Here is a 15,376-nt window from a genome sequence, read left to right on the forward strand (position 1 = left end):
TCCCGTCCCTCATTTCCCAAACAAATAATGCTCAGGAACAAATGTTAGCAACTTAATTTATAGTCTTACTGTCAGGTTAACAACTCCTTTCTTCCAAACAACTTCCAGAAGTTTCTGGATACAGATGGTAAATGGGAGTGTATATTTGTATAGGAAAAGCTGCTTTTGTCTATACTCACCCTCGGTGTTAAACCTTTCTGTGACCAAATGTGTGGGTTTTATCTCCCACACCAGCCAGTTTTCTGACACCAGCTAGCTGTCTTGTGATCCAGTTTATCTCTGACGTCATCCACCCAGAGTAGTGCAGACCCCACAGACTAAGGGCTCAGCCCCACACCGCAGCCTCACTTGAGACACTGATCACACGTCTGGGTTGTCATCTGTGCTTCTGACCAACCAGCTATTCACTGGAGGTTTCCACAACTGCCTCCCTGGGTTTGACGGCTTGCGAGAATGGTCCCTTATGGAACCTAGGGAAACACTCCCCTTACTGGTTTATTATAAAGAACGTCACAGAAGACACAGAGGAGCAGCCAGGTGAGAGGTGAAAGGGCAGCATGTCAGAAGGACTGGGAGCGTCCATGCCTCTCCAGGTGCACCCCCTTCCCAGCACATAGACGGCGGTCAGCAGCTCACCCGGAAGCTCTCCAGACTGCCTTCTAGAGATTTTTTACGGAGGTTTCATCCTGTAGATGTGAAGGATTATTAACTCATTCTCTGTCCTGTCCCCTCCCAATGGCGGGGGCTGAAAGTTCCAAGCTGCTACTCACGGCTTGATCTTTCTGGTGACCATCTCCCATCCAGGAAACACCAAGAGTCACCTCCTTAGAACAAAAGACACCCCTGCCACTCAGTGAATTCCACAGGATTTAAGAGCAGCTCTACGTCAAGAGCTGAAATCAAACGCCAAATGTTAGAATACAAGATAACACCCAGCACTCCTATCACTCAGGAAACAAGGGTTTTAGGAGCTCTGTTCTGTGCCAGGACCTCAGGCGGAGGCTGAATTGTGTATAGTTTTAGTATGTCACAGTATTGGAACCTTATGCCCTTTCTCCTGCTTTTCTAAACAGTTTTCATAGCCCCTGCCATATCTCGGCCAGAGTTTTCTTCTCTGAAGCCATTACTCTGCTTACATGGTACGTCACTGTGCCTTGTGCCTGGTTTAGGAGTGAACAACAGCCCCAAACTTCTGGAAGCTGGTTTCTCATCAGCCACTGCGTCACACTCTGCTACGGCTACCTGGGCTCCTTGCTCAGTTTGCACCCAGTCTTTTAGGCACAGTGAAGGTGACACTAGAGCAAGGGGTGAGGAGCCCCTGTTTCACTCCTGTGGGCCCAAAGTGGACAGTGCAACTAACAGCTTCCAAATGCAAATGTGTCCTAGATACAGCAGGGGGCCAGGCCACCAGAAAGAATCTTAGATCATTAAAAGTGATCTCGTCTTCCATTCCATACCTTAAAAACTTTATTGAGAGCCTACTATGTGCAAAGCACAGTGCTAGGCCCTAAAGATCAGTAAAGGAAAGAAGGGAGGGGGGGGGAACAGAAGATTGGAAGGAAGAGCAGACATAGGAAGCTCAATCCAAAAGGAAGAGGGAGGCATTATTGTTACTTGTTACAATTTTTTTAAGTGCTTAAAAATAATCCCCTGTATCACCTCCAGCCTCCTCCCTGTCATTCTGAGCAGCTCTATAAAAGCTGTTTTTCTAGTTCTTGAGTTTTCTAAATGACTACTGGCCTCCGGGCAACCTTTTGTTCCTAAGGGGTGGGGAATCTGTGGTCTTTTGGATTCTTGAGTGTGGCCTTTTGACTGATCTACATTTTACAAAATGTATCTTTTTAATAAAAGGGATTTGTTCTGTGAAGTTTGGATTCAGTTGAGGCCCTAGGGATCTGATGGAGAGTCTGGTAATGGGAATAAGCTGGATTTTAGTGTCTATCATACTAGGATTGAATTTTAGCTTCGCCATTTATTAGCAGAGTGATCTTACATAGGTTTCTTGACCTCTTGGAATGGAGTGCTGTTTTCGTTACCAGCAGAAAGGGGGGTTATATTAATGCCTGTTTTATTGAGTTCTTTAGAAGATCACAAAAATAATGACAAGATTAGAGGAGCAAAAATAGCAGATGCTCTAATTATTTCCACTATGCCTTTGAGAGGTTGAGTGGCATCTGTTGAATTAAGTGGCAGCGTGTTGTGGAAGGGCACCCTCCTTGAGATTCCATTTGGAATTGAGGGGGAGACAAATGAGCTCCTTACAGGGAGGGCTCTGCTGTTCTTTGTATGCCCCGCTGTTTGTGTGGGGCAAAGTAATGGGGCACTAACAAAACCATAAAGGCAGTCGCTGGGCATGCTTAGCTAAGCACCAGGGAGCCATTGGATGCTGGGGAGATTCCAGAACAGTATCAGGGCTGAGACTTTGGGCTGGCCAGGGATAGGTCTGGCTGTGCTCTCAGATGCCTGGCCATGGTCATCCAGCCTCAGAGCTGGGTCCATGCTGGGAAGTATAACCAGATCCCAGGGCCATCCTCTTTTTTTATGCTAGAACCAGTCTGCTAAAAATCAACGTGTACAACCTTAAAACAAATTTAAAAGAAATGCAGTAGAAACACATCCAGCCACATGTTCTTGAGACTTACACTATTTTACACTCCTCAGACTGGCGAAAATTTAAGTCTGGTCACCCCAAATGCTGGCAAGAACATGGGAAATTAAATATGTATCCATTTCCAAGAGGAGAGGAAAAGGGAGAACAATTTTGTTAAGTTGGAAATGTACCTGCCCCTTGGGCCCAGCACTTCCATTTCCTGGAAACTTTTTTTCATATTAAATCAAAGCTGTGTACATTAATGCAATCATGGGATATAGTGTGCTGGTTTTATATACAATTTGAAATATTTTCATCAAACTGGTTAACTTAGCCTTCATGGCATTTTCTTAGTTATTTTGTTAAGACATTTATATTCTACATTTAGTAAATTTCACATGTACCCTTGTAAGATGTACCACAACTCTTACATGTATAAGAAGAGATGTCCAAAGATATTGACAGATGACCACTTTGGCATAAGTGTTAGGGGAAAATTGGACACAGCGCACATGCTCACTGGTGGGGGATGGGGAAGTCTGTCTAACCATCAAATGGAGTCTGCACAGGAGTTAGATGGATACCCTGCATCCTGATATGCCTTACGGGTAAATCTCAAATGTAACTTTGAGAAAAAAAAAAGACATAGAAGATTATGCGAAATATGGTAACTTTTACTTGAATTAAAATGCAAATTAAATTATGTGACTACATAAGGAAATAGTAATTTATAATATTATGCAAGGAAAGGTTGCGTGCTGGTTTCAGGGTGACAGCTAGCACGAGGGATCGGGGAGGTCAAACTGAACAGTGTGCATAGGAGTCACTTTAGCTTTATTTCATTTCTTGAAAATGACTGAACTCAACATAGCAAAATGTGAAAGCATGAAGCATAGGCAATGGGAACATAGGCGTCTTTTTTTTAGGATGTTTGCAGTAGTTCATGCATGAAATAAAACCTCCATATCTTTGCAATTCCCCATGTTGTTCCTTCATCCAGGGGAAGTGCTGGCCTGTGGTTCAGCATGGCTTTTCATCCTGGAGAAGGAAGAAAGGAGCCTTGGGCCCTTAGTGGCCCAGGTGCTGGGTGGTCTGTGCTGGTGTCTCCCTTGCCACTTCACACCACAAAGGCCACAGGTATTAGTGTGACTTACAGGAGAAGTTGAAAATTCCCAGCCAAATCATTTTGTCCTGATCAACATGGGTCTTTTGAATTAGCATTAAGTTGACTTTAGGCTTATAATAGTCTCAAACCTTCCTATTTTTGGTTCAGAGCTTCTAGGTAAGTAAATTCCTGGCGGGAGTGGAATCTCTGTCTAGGAGGATCTCTGCTTTCTCAGGTGATGTGCAATATGATGTCAGTCATGTGTGTGGTGGTTTGTTTGTTTTAGCTCACAGATGTGTACAGTACATCTCCGGCTCTGAGGCGTTATTTCACTTCTGTTGAAATAGTGGACTTCAGGTAAGACTGTGGAGCATTCCACTTTGGTCTTTCTCTGGGGGGAGATCCTCCCCCACACCCACCCCATCACCATTTACCTGGGGAGGGTTTCCCTGAGCCTCAGAGCATGAAGGGAACCAATCTTAGAATCACAGAGTGTGATTCTTTCAAAGACATTGGGAGCGAGTGTCTTTGGAAATCACCTGGCTCAACTTTCTTAGTTTACAAATGAGAAAAAGGAAGCACAGATTAATTATATGATTCAACCAAAGCTACAGAGTGGAGAGGAAAAGCCAGTTCCTGGTGAACCATTCCTGTTTAATTTTGGATGCTCAGATAAGCTACGGGTAGAAAGAGAAATAGATCTCAGATAACGCTGTGATATAAATGATGTAATCTATGTCCTGGCTTTTGCTTTTGAGGAACACAAATAATCTAGGGGTATATTCTCTGTGCTTAACATTAAAAACATAAAGATACATCCTACAGGAATAGTCTACCTTCAGCTTCCTTGCTTCTCCCCCACCGGCACCATTAGCTAATTCCATTCCCTGCCACAAAAGTTACCAGCTGTCAACAGTTTGGTGTGATTTCTTCTGTACATGTATTTACCATATGTGCTATACATGCATAGTGTGTACACATATATGTGTTTTTTATGTTTAAAATTTCCTTCTGATCTTTAATATTCTTGGACTGTAGACATCAGGGTGTTAGTGGAGGAGTCAGTTTATTATCCTTTTGTATGGTTAGGACTATTGGAACTGATTTATATGAAAGCTTTATTACCCACTCTTCCTAAGATGTCCCTGAAATGTGACCACCAAAAAGATTATTCTATTAAGATTCCCCTCTCAAACGATAATCTTAGCAAACCTGGGAGGGGAAGCGTGGAAAGCACGGAGTAGCACCATGGGGCGGGACCAAATGGACCTGCGGTCTTCAGGCACGTAGGGTGGCTGGCTGCCTCTATCCTCCATTTTTATAGGCCCCCTGCATCCATGTTACCTGATCATGACATCTTTGACATTGCTCATTTTAATCACAAACCATGAGGAGGGAGAAATGATAATCAGACCCAACACATCTTCCTTCATGTCCTTGCCTCAACTTGCAATTCAAAGACTGGAGGTGGAGTTGAAAGAGGAAGGGCCGTAAAAGCCTCTGTGGCCTTTCCCAGGTCCAGACCTATGGTATGGGTCCAGAGGAGCTGGGATTGTATAATAGGGGTAGAGGTGGATATGGGGAAAAACCCATCAGAAAAACATGGCTAGAAACCTGGCCAACACTTAATGTTAGAGAATCTATTTTTAAAAGTTGTTTTTAAAAAAACCCAGGAACTTTCGTATTTTGGGTAAAGAAATTCTCTCTGGAAAATATTCTTGTTTTGTTTAGAGTGCTGGGTGGTCTGTGCTAGGATTTCTAAAATGTTTCTACCATGGTGAATCGAGTAACAATAGCTATTGCTTCCTAAAGGATGCCGTACTGGTAGGAGACAGCCACAGCCCTGGCATATGTGCTTGTGTCACCAGGGGCATCCTGATCTCAGTCCTGGACTGGTCCAAGAGGAGACTGAAACAGTTCCCTTTGTTCCAGGCTGCTGGACTCACTCCAGTGATGGGCAGCTGGAGTGAAGGCCACAGGGTTCACTGCTGCCCTGAAAAGTCTAGCAGTGAACAGACTAGCCAGGCCACAGTGGGCTACAGCTTCTAATTTGTTTTCTGACTTGGTCTTCTGAACATCAGCCTCAGGCCCTTTCTATTAGCCAGGCCACATCCTTGCCCATTGGAATGCAGGGTAGCTGCTTGTCCTGGTTTTAACCCTCCTTAGCCATAATTAGAGGGCAGAGCTCCGAGAATAAGTAATGATACGTGCAAACTAGGGTAGCTCAATTGGAATTTGAAAATGCATTGTCCAGCCTGCCTATAGTGGCAGCCTTGAAATTGTGAGTTTCTGTGGAGGCCTGACTGTATTGTTCATTTGATCCACAGGCTTTGTCACACTACTTGGCCATAGAGTTTATAAACTGAATTGTCAGCCGCCTTCTAAGACGCAAGAGTATTGGCCTATGCGATCTCTGGCCACAAGAGGGAGCTCTGCCTGTTCTTAGCAAGAGCAGCGGCCTCATTCAGGCACCTGTGAAACTTCACTGGGGCTATGATCTGGGATGTGATCTCCTGTTAGTTATTTTAATCTAGACTACCTTGAATAAAAGTAATAGAATAACTGTGAAAATTACAAGGGTTGAAATAGCATTTAAAGAAGAGCATAAGCTACTAATTAACTGAGGATAGCTCTATGTTTGTTTTTATTTTGAAAATGGGAAAAATATGTTCTAGGAAGATGAAACTTCTTTTCCCGAGATCCCATTACTGAGAGTTAAAAAGCTTGGTCCTCCTGTCTTAGGAGTCTCTGGAACAGGAAATGGGACAGAAAAGTTTCTCACTTTAGGGACACACAGGGGAAGTATGATTCTTTGCATGGACACAGCAGTCTCTATGAGAGTTCAGAAGTTCTGGACCCAGACAATGGGAGGGAGCTTTGGGGCCTTCCTTAAACATTTTTACAGGTTGAATAAAGAGCTGGTTAAACTCAATAGCTCTGGCAGGGAGTCATGGGGGCAGCGTTAAGAACATGGAGAAGGGAAAGCATGAAAAGGGCAGGCTTCCTGGGCTTGACTTTTTTTTTTTTTTCCACACATTGGAAGAAGAAGAGTTGTCCTGGGCCACACATTAAATACACAAATACTAATGAAAGCTGATGAGCAAAGAAAAGATCTGAGCATAACTTTTGTGATATCTGACACCACAGATAAGCAAAACAGGTCTCAACAAATCCACTTGAGGCCCATAGGCTATAGGTCGGACACCCCCCGAGGATAAAGGATGCCGTTGGGACAATTTGTCAGCCCTGTTGTCGTCCTTGGCCATAGCTGGGTGGTGCCTCTCCCTAGACAGCATCTCCCAGTGGATTCCTAGGCAATCATTAGATGGAAGGAAGAGGTCTGGAGCGCCTCAACCTTTTGTAACAGACCTCTGAAGAGGATTCTTCTAGGACAGCACATTCTGCTAGGATGGAATGCCTTTTGCTGTTTTGTACCGGAAGAACACGCAGCACTAAAAAAATGTTACTGATTTTTTGAGTTGGAATGTGATTCTGTTTCTGTTTTAATGTCTGTGGTTTGCCTTTTAGTGGTGAAAATTCCACAGTGATCTACCACCTGCAATTCGGGGTCCCATCGGATAATGAAAATTTTATGAAGTATATGATGAGTGAGGAGTTGGTGCTGGGCATTTTGCTACAAGATTTCCATGATCAGAACATCCCTGGTTGTGAGAGTCTGGGGCTCGATCCATCATCCCTTTTGCTGTATGGTAAGTAGAGCAGGTACAGAAATCAGAGTTGTGAGGGTGAATGAATGAGTGGACCAGATTGGAGAGAGATGATTGGCTTTGGTTTGACAACTTTGGTGACTGGGTATGGTGTCAAATCATTCATCCATGGACTCATCACTCAGCCTGTGTTGCTTCTGTCCCACACTCTGTGGAGGATACCTAGTTCCTGCCCTCTGTAAGAAGATGCTGTAGTTAGAAAAAAAAGTCATGGAAAAGATAATTGAACTACAAAGATGAAGATTGGTAAATGTTTCCTTGTTTCAGTTCACCTACCTTCTAAGCCCCGTGTTCTGCTTTATAACATCATTAGCAACCTTTATGATAACACTGTGGTTTCACAAGAGAGGTGAGTATTGGGGAATTTTAAATAAAGGGTCTAGCTAAGTTGTTGAAAGAGTATCTCCATATGGGGACTCTTCTTGCTTTTCTATTGAAGGCCACTGAATCCATTAAGAAATTAATAGGCATAAAAAAAAATAATTTTTTTCTATAGAAAATTTGCCTTTCGGGGAGGACTCTTCTACAACTTGAAGTTTACCTTGGAAGTGATAACTTACTTGGTAACCTAAAAATTTGTACCCTCATATTAATTTGAAATAAAAAATAATAATCTTGACCAAATAGAATTGCTGAGGGTTTTTCTGACAAAGTAAACTGGAGGGTGTTTTTTTTTTTTTTTTTACTCTTCTTATTTACTTATAAGGATGGTTTCATAATCCATTTCCTGGTCTGAGGAAACAGAAACTATGGCTGCCAAGAGTGTTCCCTCAGAGATCATAGAAAGAGAACAAAAAACGTTGCTTGAAATCCTCCAACAAGATCCTGATTCTGTATTAGACACTTTAACCTCTTGGAGGCTGATTTCTGAAGAAGAATTTGAGACTCTGGAACATGTTACAGACCCCCTGAAGAAAAGTCAGAAGTTGATAATTTTGATACAAAGAAAAGGAGAGGTGACCTGTCAGCATTTTTTCAAGTGGTTATTTAGTACTTTTCCAGAGTCAACTTCCATTTGGGGCTTAAGGCATGAAATGTTAAAACACGAGAATGTCCCACCTCCTCAATCTATTGGGGTAAGCAAGAATTCAGAAGGTGCTTTTTCTTCTGAGAAGAAACAGCCTGAGAATCCTGAAATCACAGTGTCTTTCAAAGAGAAAGAGCACTTGGCTTTGGAAAACTTTAGGGAAACTTCTTTGTCCTCCCTGGAGAAGGAGTAGGGATGTGACACACCAACAGACGCACTGCCCTATTCATTTGAGAATATTGAATACGAAGTTCCAGGGTGGCGCCTGTGGCTCAGTCGGAAGGCGCCGGCCCCATATACTGAGGGTGGTGGGTTCAAACCCGGCCCTGGCTGAACTGCAAACCAAAAAATAGCTGGGCGTTGTGGTGAGCGCCTGTAGTCCCAGCTATTTGGGAGGCTGAGGCAAGAGAATCGCTTCAGCCCAGGAGTTGGAGGTTGCTGTGAGCTGTGTGATGCCATGGCACTCTACCGAGGGTGATAAAGTGAGACTCTGTCTCTACAAAAAAAAAAAAAGAAGTTCCAGCAACTATTACATATTTAAGGGATGGACAGAGATATGAGGAGCCAGATGACTCTTTATACTTAGGAGATGACTATCTAGAATCTGTTACCTACTCTGAAGAAACAGAAACCACTGTGGAAGAGGAGGATTATGAATGCCCCAGAATACATTGTATACGAGGGTGAAGAAGACTCTGACTATTCAGAAACCACAGGGTTCTCTGATGAAGAAGAGAATTATGAAGACTTGGAAACAGGCATTTCATTGGAGGAGGAGGTGGAGGAGGAAGAGAAAAGTATGGAAGAAAGAAGAAAGGTGTTTAAAGACGTCCTGTCATGTTTGAACATGGATAGAAGCAGAAAGCTTCTTCCAGATTGTGTTAAAAAATTCTCTTTAGAAAAAGGATGTGAGTGGATGCCTGAGACTCCAGGAGACTTAGTCTGGAATTTCCTGATGAAAGTTCAAGCCCTGGATGTGACAGCTAAAGACCCAATTCTCAGGCACAAGGTTCTGGATGAAGATAACAAAGGGGAATTGCTGACTGGATCGGAGAATTTGTAAATTCAAGACACACAATACATCAATCCTGTCGATGTCCTTTGTGCCTCCACGCTATGTTCAGACAGCACTTTCCAACAGGAAATCATGTCAAACATGTATCAGTGCCAGTTTGCTCATCCCTTGCTACTGCCAGATGCAGAAAACACCAAAAGCATTTTAATGCTGGGGGCCATGAAGGATGTTGTGAAAAAGCCATCAACACGGTCTTCTGGAGAACCCATAGAGGATACAGAGAAGTTTCTGACCTGCATGAAGATGCCTGTCATCTCTTTTGTGTGTTTAGGACACTGTAGCTTCTCTAAGTCTAGAATCCTCAACAGACTGTTCAGCCCTGCCCAACAGAAATCTCATAGAATCTTTCTTCATCAAGATTCACCTGCTCTGGTGCTTCCCTGGCAAATCTCTGATGGCCTGGTTGAGATAACGTGGTGTTTTCCTGATAGTGATGATTTAAAGGAAAACCCTAGCGTTTTCCAAAAGCCTATTGCTATAACCAACCTTTGTGGAGACCTAGAAAGCTTTTGGACCCAGTTTGGTTTTTTGATGGAAGTTTCTTCAACTGTGATTTTTTTACCAGCTGCTTAGGTGAGAAGGAATGGGACTTGCTAGTATTTTTAGAAGAAGCTGCCATTACAAGATGCTACTTCATCCTTAGTTCCCAAGCTAGCAAAAGTGAAGAGACTCAGATTTTCCAGAGGATCCTAAAATTGAAGCCACCACAGTTACTTATTTGGGAGAGGGAGGAAACTGAGGATGCCAGAAAGAATATGGAAGGCCTCCTAGCTGCCCTCCAGGAAGTTATGTCTTCCTCCTCACTCAGATATGTGTCCATGGAGGACATGGCTTCCCTGGCCAGGGAGCTGTGGATTCAGGTAGATCAAGACTTTGAGCACACTCAAGGAGTTGACGTTTTCCCTAATGATAACATGGCTGGAATAGCTGATGGGGAGGGACAACAAAGACATAATCAGCCAGGAAGCTCATCTAGAAGCCACGTTCAGATGCCTATAAGAGAGCCTGGGGTTAGTTGTGAGGTTGGCTGGAACCTTCAGAATTTCCATCATACTCCAGTATTCAGGCCTCATCTGGAAAGCTCTTGGCCGCTACCAGAGCTTCAAAGCCCCCTGGTTCATGGGCTTTGGGTCAGAGCAGAGGTTTAGGTGGTTCTGTCCTTTGCCCTTTCAGAATGTAAGGCCCCAGAGCCAAGGCAGAAGTTTTGGTATTCCATCTTTTTGACCCCAGAGGTTCTATTCAGGTGCAAGATTTATGAAATTTACAAGACCTGCTCAGGGACACCCTTTGAATAGAATATTTGGGAGACGACCAAGACCCATTTTTCAGCATGTGCATGCCTGTCCTGAGAGATCACAAGCAATGGGAACTCTTAAAAGGTCTGGGGTTTCCCAGGGAGGTCACTCCCATTCCCTGGGTTCACAGCCCACAGGAGTAGTAGGGAGGCCACAGCCAAGGCAAGCCTGCATCCGAGGAGCACAGCTCCCCAAAACACCTGGAAAATTTATGAGAGCAACATCCCATATGGAAGATCCTCACCCTTAATCCTTTCAACCAGCAGGAGCTATTAAAAAACTGGTAGGACCTGCTTCTCAGCAAGGAGTCCAGGAAAAGACACAGGGTAGACCTTCAAACCCAGCTTCCCAAACAGGGACCCATCCCATGTCCAAGAGTGCTCAGTTCAAATCCAATCAATCCAAGCCATCCCAAGCCAAACCCTTCCACTCTAAACCCTCCCACCCTGAGCCCTCTCAATGTAAACCCTCTCTGACAAAAGCCCCTCAGCCCCAACCCTCCCAAGCTAAACCTTCTTCATCCAGATCTACTCAATCCAAGCCTTCTCAGCCCAGACCCTCTCAACCTAATTCATCCCGGACCAATCCTTCCCAGGCCAAAGCATATCACCCAAAAGTGGGGCCCAAAAGGGGAGCAAAGCATTAAAGAGTTTGTTCCAGAGATAGGTAAAGCGTATTTTTCATCCAGGCCATCCTTATCATATAGTAACCTGAAGAGGAGTTGCCATGAAGGTAAAAGACTACTGTCATTAACATGATAAACACAAAAAGATATGCACAGCCTAAATGGGTATCATTAAAATATCTGTACGAGTTTTATCCCTAACCAAGAGGAAAAATATGAAAATAATTAAGAATCCAACCTTGAGTATTAGGTAATGTATAATTTGCCTTCAAGGAATGGAGATCCGTGAGACAATTCTACTTGGAGAATAATAGAGTCATTAATTGCAAAGTGACCATTTTTCTTGCTTCTGTGGTGCAAGCAAAATTGCCCTAGATGTTAGCTGCTCCAGAGGTGGCTTGATCAAACTTTCTAATTCAGTATTAGCCACTGAGCAGATAACCCTGCTTATTTGGGGTGATTAAATCAACTTGTTTGTGATAATAGCCCTAATTTGTTGGTTTATCACATGATAAATTCTCTCACATGAAAGAGAGAATTTATTAAAGAATTTATTTCTATTACAGATAGAAATAATGAACTAACAGCCAATAAAATTACTTTGGATTAACCTTAGGAATAATCTGTTTCCCATTTTAAATGTTTGTAACATAATAGTTTAAAATTTTGGCTTATTAGAGGATCTGATATATTATCCTTGTGATTCCAATTAAAAATGTAACATTGCATTTTTATTTAGAGTTGCAATTTTTTAAGTTGGAAAGATTAAGATAAATTTACAAAGTTTATAAAAACCAACAAAATGTTTCAGAGAATGTTAAGATTCGCAGAATTTATAATTTTATTAGATTCATAGTGTTTTAAACACTTGGGTAAATCCTTCTTGTTAGAAACATTAAGCAAATTACACTAAATATGAATAAAAGGCCACTTTAAAAGTAGGTGCTAAAATCCACTAGATTAAGAATAAATCTAGGATTTGTAAATTGAACATAAAAGCCCCAGTTTTTGAATGTGTAACTTTAATAAAATTAATATATTGTACTCTCAATGAATCCCCAACAATAAAAAAAAATTAATATTAACTAAAAACGCTAAAATAGCTCCCAAGTAGGAAATCCGTGTTTAAAAAATGCCTTTATGAACACTAAAAAAAAAAAACAAAAAAACCCCAAAACCCATATTGACAAAGGAATGAATGAGAACTGATCTTTGAAAAGAAATAATCATTGACAACATTGTTATGTTACAATAGGTATCTTTCACTTGTTTATATATTAAACAATCAATGTTGAATATTTCAAAAAAAGAAAATTAAAATAAATTTACTCATGTACATTTAAACTGGATAACAGAATAAGAAAATTAACATGTTATTTAATTAACATGGCCAACATCCTACTTGTCAGATTCTGAGAACTTTTTATTTATTTATTTTTTTTTTTTTTGATCGGGCTAGGGTGCAGTGGCATCATTGTAGCTCACTGCAATCTCACACTCCTGGGATCAAGCAATTCTCCTGCCTTAGCCTCCTGAGTAGTTGGGGCTGTAGGCACCTGCCACCATGCCTTATTCATTTTTCTAGTTTTTGTAGAGATGGGGTCTTGAACTCTAGCCTCATGCAATCCTTCTGTCTCAGCCTCACAAAGTGCTAGGATTACAGGCACGAGCCACTACACCTGGCCTTAGAGTCTGAGAATTTTTAACCCTTTGCATAAAACCTGACAAAAAGTAAGGTTGGAAGGCAAAATAGCTTCACATCTTAGAAACATTCTTCCATTGCATCTGGACAGGAGCTTTGGCTTCTGCCCATGATCTCCTCTCATTTCTCACTCCGGATTCCTCATTTGGAGGCCCGTTGGCTCTTCTTTAGCTCATGATGCCAACAATCATGGCTGTTTTCTCATCCACGGTCCATGAGAAACGCTTTCCACACATCACTAGGTACTGGAGTGGTCTGTTATGACATTTCTTGATGACGGAAGCAAAAGTAATCTCAGCCTAAGAAGACAGAGAGTTATGGGCAGCACTTATTAAAGCTTTCTTTTCCCAAATGGATAAAAGGAATGACATTCAGAAGGACAAATTTTAGCTCACTAGAAAATTCTCATAAGTGAACGGTTTCCTCACAGAGCATTCTCAATCAGTATAGTGTGTCTGTGGGCCAGGGAGACAGCCATGTGTGTGGGGTGAAGAGATTATACCCCAGTTACAGAAATTTTAAAAAGAAAGGGAAAAACCGCAAGCCTCCAGTCCCCAACTGTGCACTGAGGTGTGTAAGGCTGGTGGAAGTTTCTGCTGTGGTGTGACTGGTCTTGTTTTTCTGAGGCCCCCTCCATAAAATGGCAGCGCTAGCTCCTTCTACAAGGAGGCAAGGAAGGTGAGGAAGAGTTTAAGAGGGTTATGAGGCTGAGAAGTCCATGCAGAGCAGGATAGAGAGCTCTGCTTGTGAGACCGGAGGAGGTCTCTGAGAAGACCCGAGCTCCGCCAGATGGCCTCAGAGCAATTTCCTCAGGGCCTGGGGCTGTATCACACTGGGGATGCCGGTCCCTGAGCACCCTGTGACCCATGCAGTCCCTGCTCTTCTGCAGACTGTCCTCTTTCTCTCAGATATTTCTTCTGGGGGCCTTTCTGTGACCCACATCCCACTTCCCAGAGCATGAACATGCAGTATGTTGAAACTGCTGTGGTTGACCAAACTCCTACGGTGACCACCAGCTCTGTAAGTTGACCTAATTTTCATAGTATCAGTATAGTAGGCCTGGTTCCTTATGTTGACCATCTCCATAGGTTGACAGGTTTGTTACAGTCCCTTGGGTGATCACCTTATAGAGGTCTATTGTATTTGAGCCATTTTATATTTTCAGGAATTTGAGTTTCGGCCCCCTCTCGCATGGAAGGGTAGACAGTGACCAGTAGGGAGGCAAGGAAAGAAGAGAAATCCATGGCGGGGAAGCAAAAGGAAGGATGAGCCTAGAGGCCAACTAAGGAGAGGGAAGAGCAGTGTCAGGGAGAGACTGAGCCAGGCCAAGTGGGTTTCCGACCATTTTCCATGTTCACGTGAGTGTGGGCTTGGTGGATAATTTTCTTACTCACCTAAGAGGAAAGATTCTTAACATTGTTTGATCTGTATGTCTCTTAGAGATTCAAAGACAGCTATGTTTCTTCCCTCCAGAAAATTAAGTGCACACACCCCTCCTCCCTACACAAAATTGTACAAATGATTTCCAAGATTCCGAGGATTCCCCTTTAGAGGCAGAACCCTAAATTAGATAATAATTTGGATTCCTGAGTGGTTTTGTGTGTGTACACTTCTCGTTCTCTAATTTGGAAATATAGTAATTATTTTTACCTGGCTGCAGGCATATTTTAATTTGTTATAAAAATAAAAAGTTAGTTTCGTATGTACTTAAGAAAGGAATTTTTAAAACTCCTTGCCCCACCTCCTTCCTTGTCTTTGGTCATTTTCACCTTGTGGATGGGCGCGGCCTGGGGAAGTCGTTTTACTGCTGTCAAAGAGTAAGCAGCCGCAGGAGGTATTTCCGACACAGATTAGTTCCTTAGCACTGTTTCCTTACATGGGAAGGAGTCAGCTAGTAGCCTGGAGGGAAAGGGAGAAAAACAAAAACAGGATTTCTGTGTGAGGGAAGAGGAAAAAGCTCCAGCTAGGGCTGGAGAAAATGAGGCCTTACAGCCACTTGCAGCTTTCTAGGTCCTTACATGTGGCATTTGAACTGATACCAAATTTTTTTTTTTTTTTTTTTTTACTGATACCAAATTTTACAGAACAGAACAAATCCTTTTATTAAAAAGGGTGAAGCAGAGAAAGATGAAGCTTTTCTTGACTCCTTTGGTGCTTAAAAAAGAAAAATTTTGAAATCATCAGGCTGGGGGTGCCCCACCCAGCAGCGTGTGTGTTCTGTGCTTGGCA

At 42.7% G+C, this 15,376-nt stretch overlaps 1 protein-coding gene and 1 pseudogene across 1 annotated transcript in view; both read left to right on the forward strand.

Annotated features, from left to right (window-relative positions):
• Positions 1–15,376, forward strand: part of C16H3orf52 (chromosome 16 C3orf52 homolog) — a 35,947-nt gene that overhangs the window by 17,792 nt on the left and 2,779 nt on the right. Inside the window, exons 4-5 of the mRNA XM_053565701.1 lie at positions 3,982–4,052; positions 7,224–7,405. Coding sequence (XP_053421676.1) covers positions 3,982–4,052; positions 7,224–7,405 — 253 coding nt within the window. The remainder of the gene's footprint in view (positions 1–3,981; positions 4,053–7,223; positions 7,406–15,376) is intronic.
• Positions 8,173–11,466, forward strand: LOC128568030 (caspase recruitment domain-containing protein 6-like; annotated as a pseudogene).

This window comes from Nycticebus coucang, chromosome 16 (genome assembly GCF_027406575.1).
Source record: "Nycticebus coucang isolate mNycCou1 chromosome 16, mNycCou1.pri, whole genome shotgun sequence".
Classification (NCBI taxonomy): Eukaryota; Metazoa; Chordata; class Mammalia; order Primates; family Lorisidae; genus Nycticebus; species Nycticebus coucang.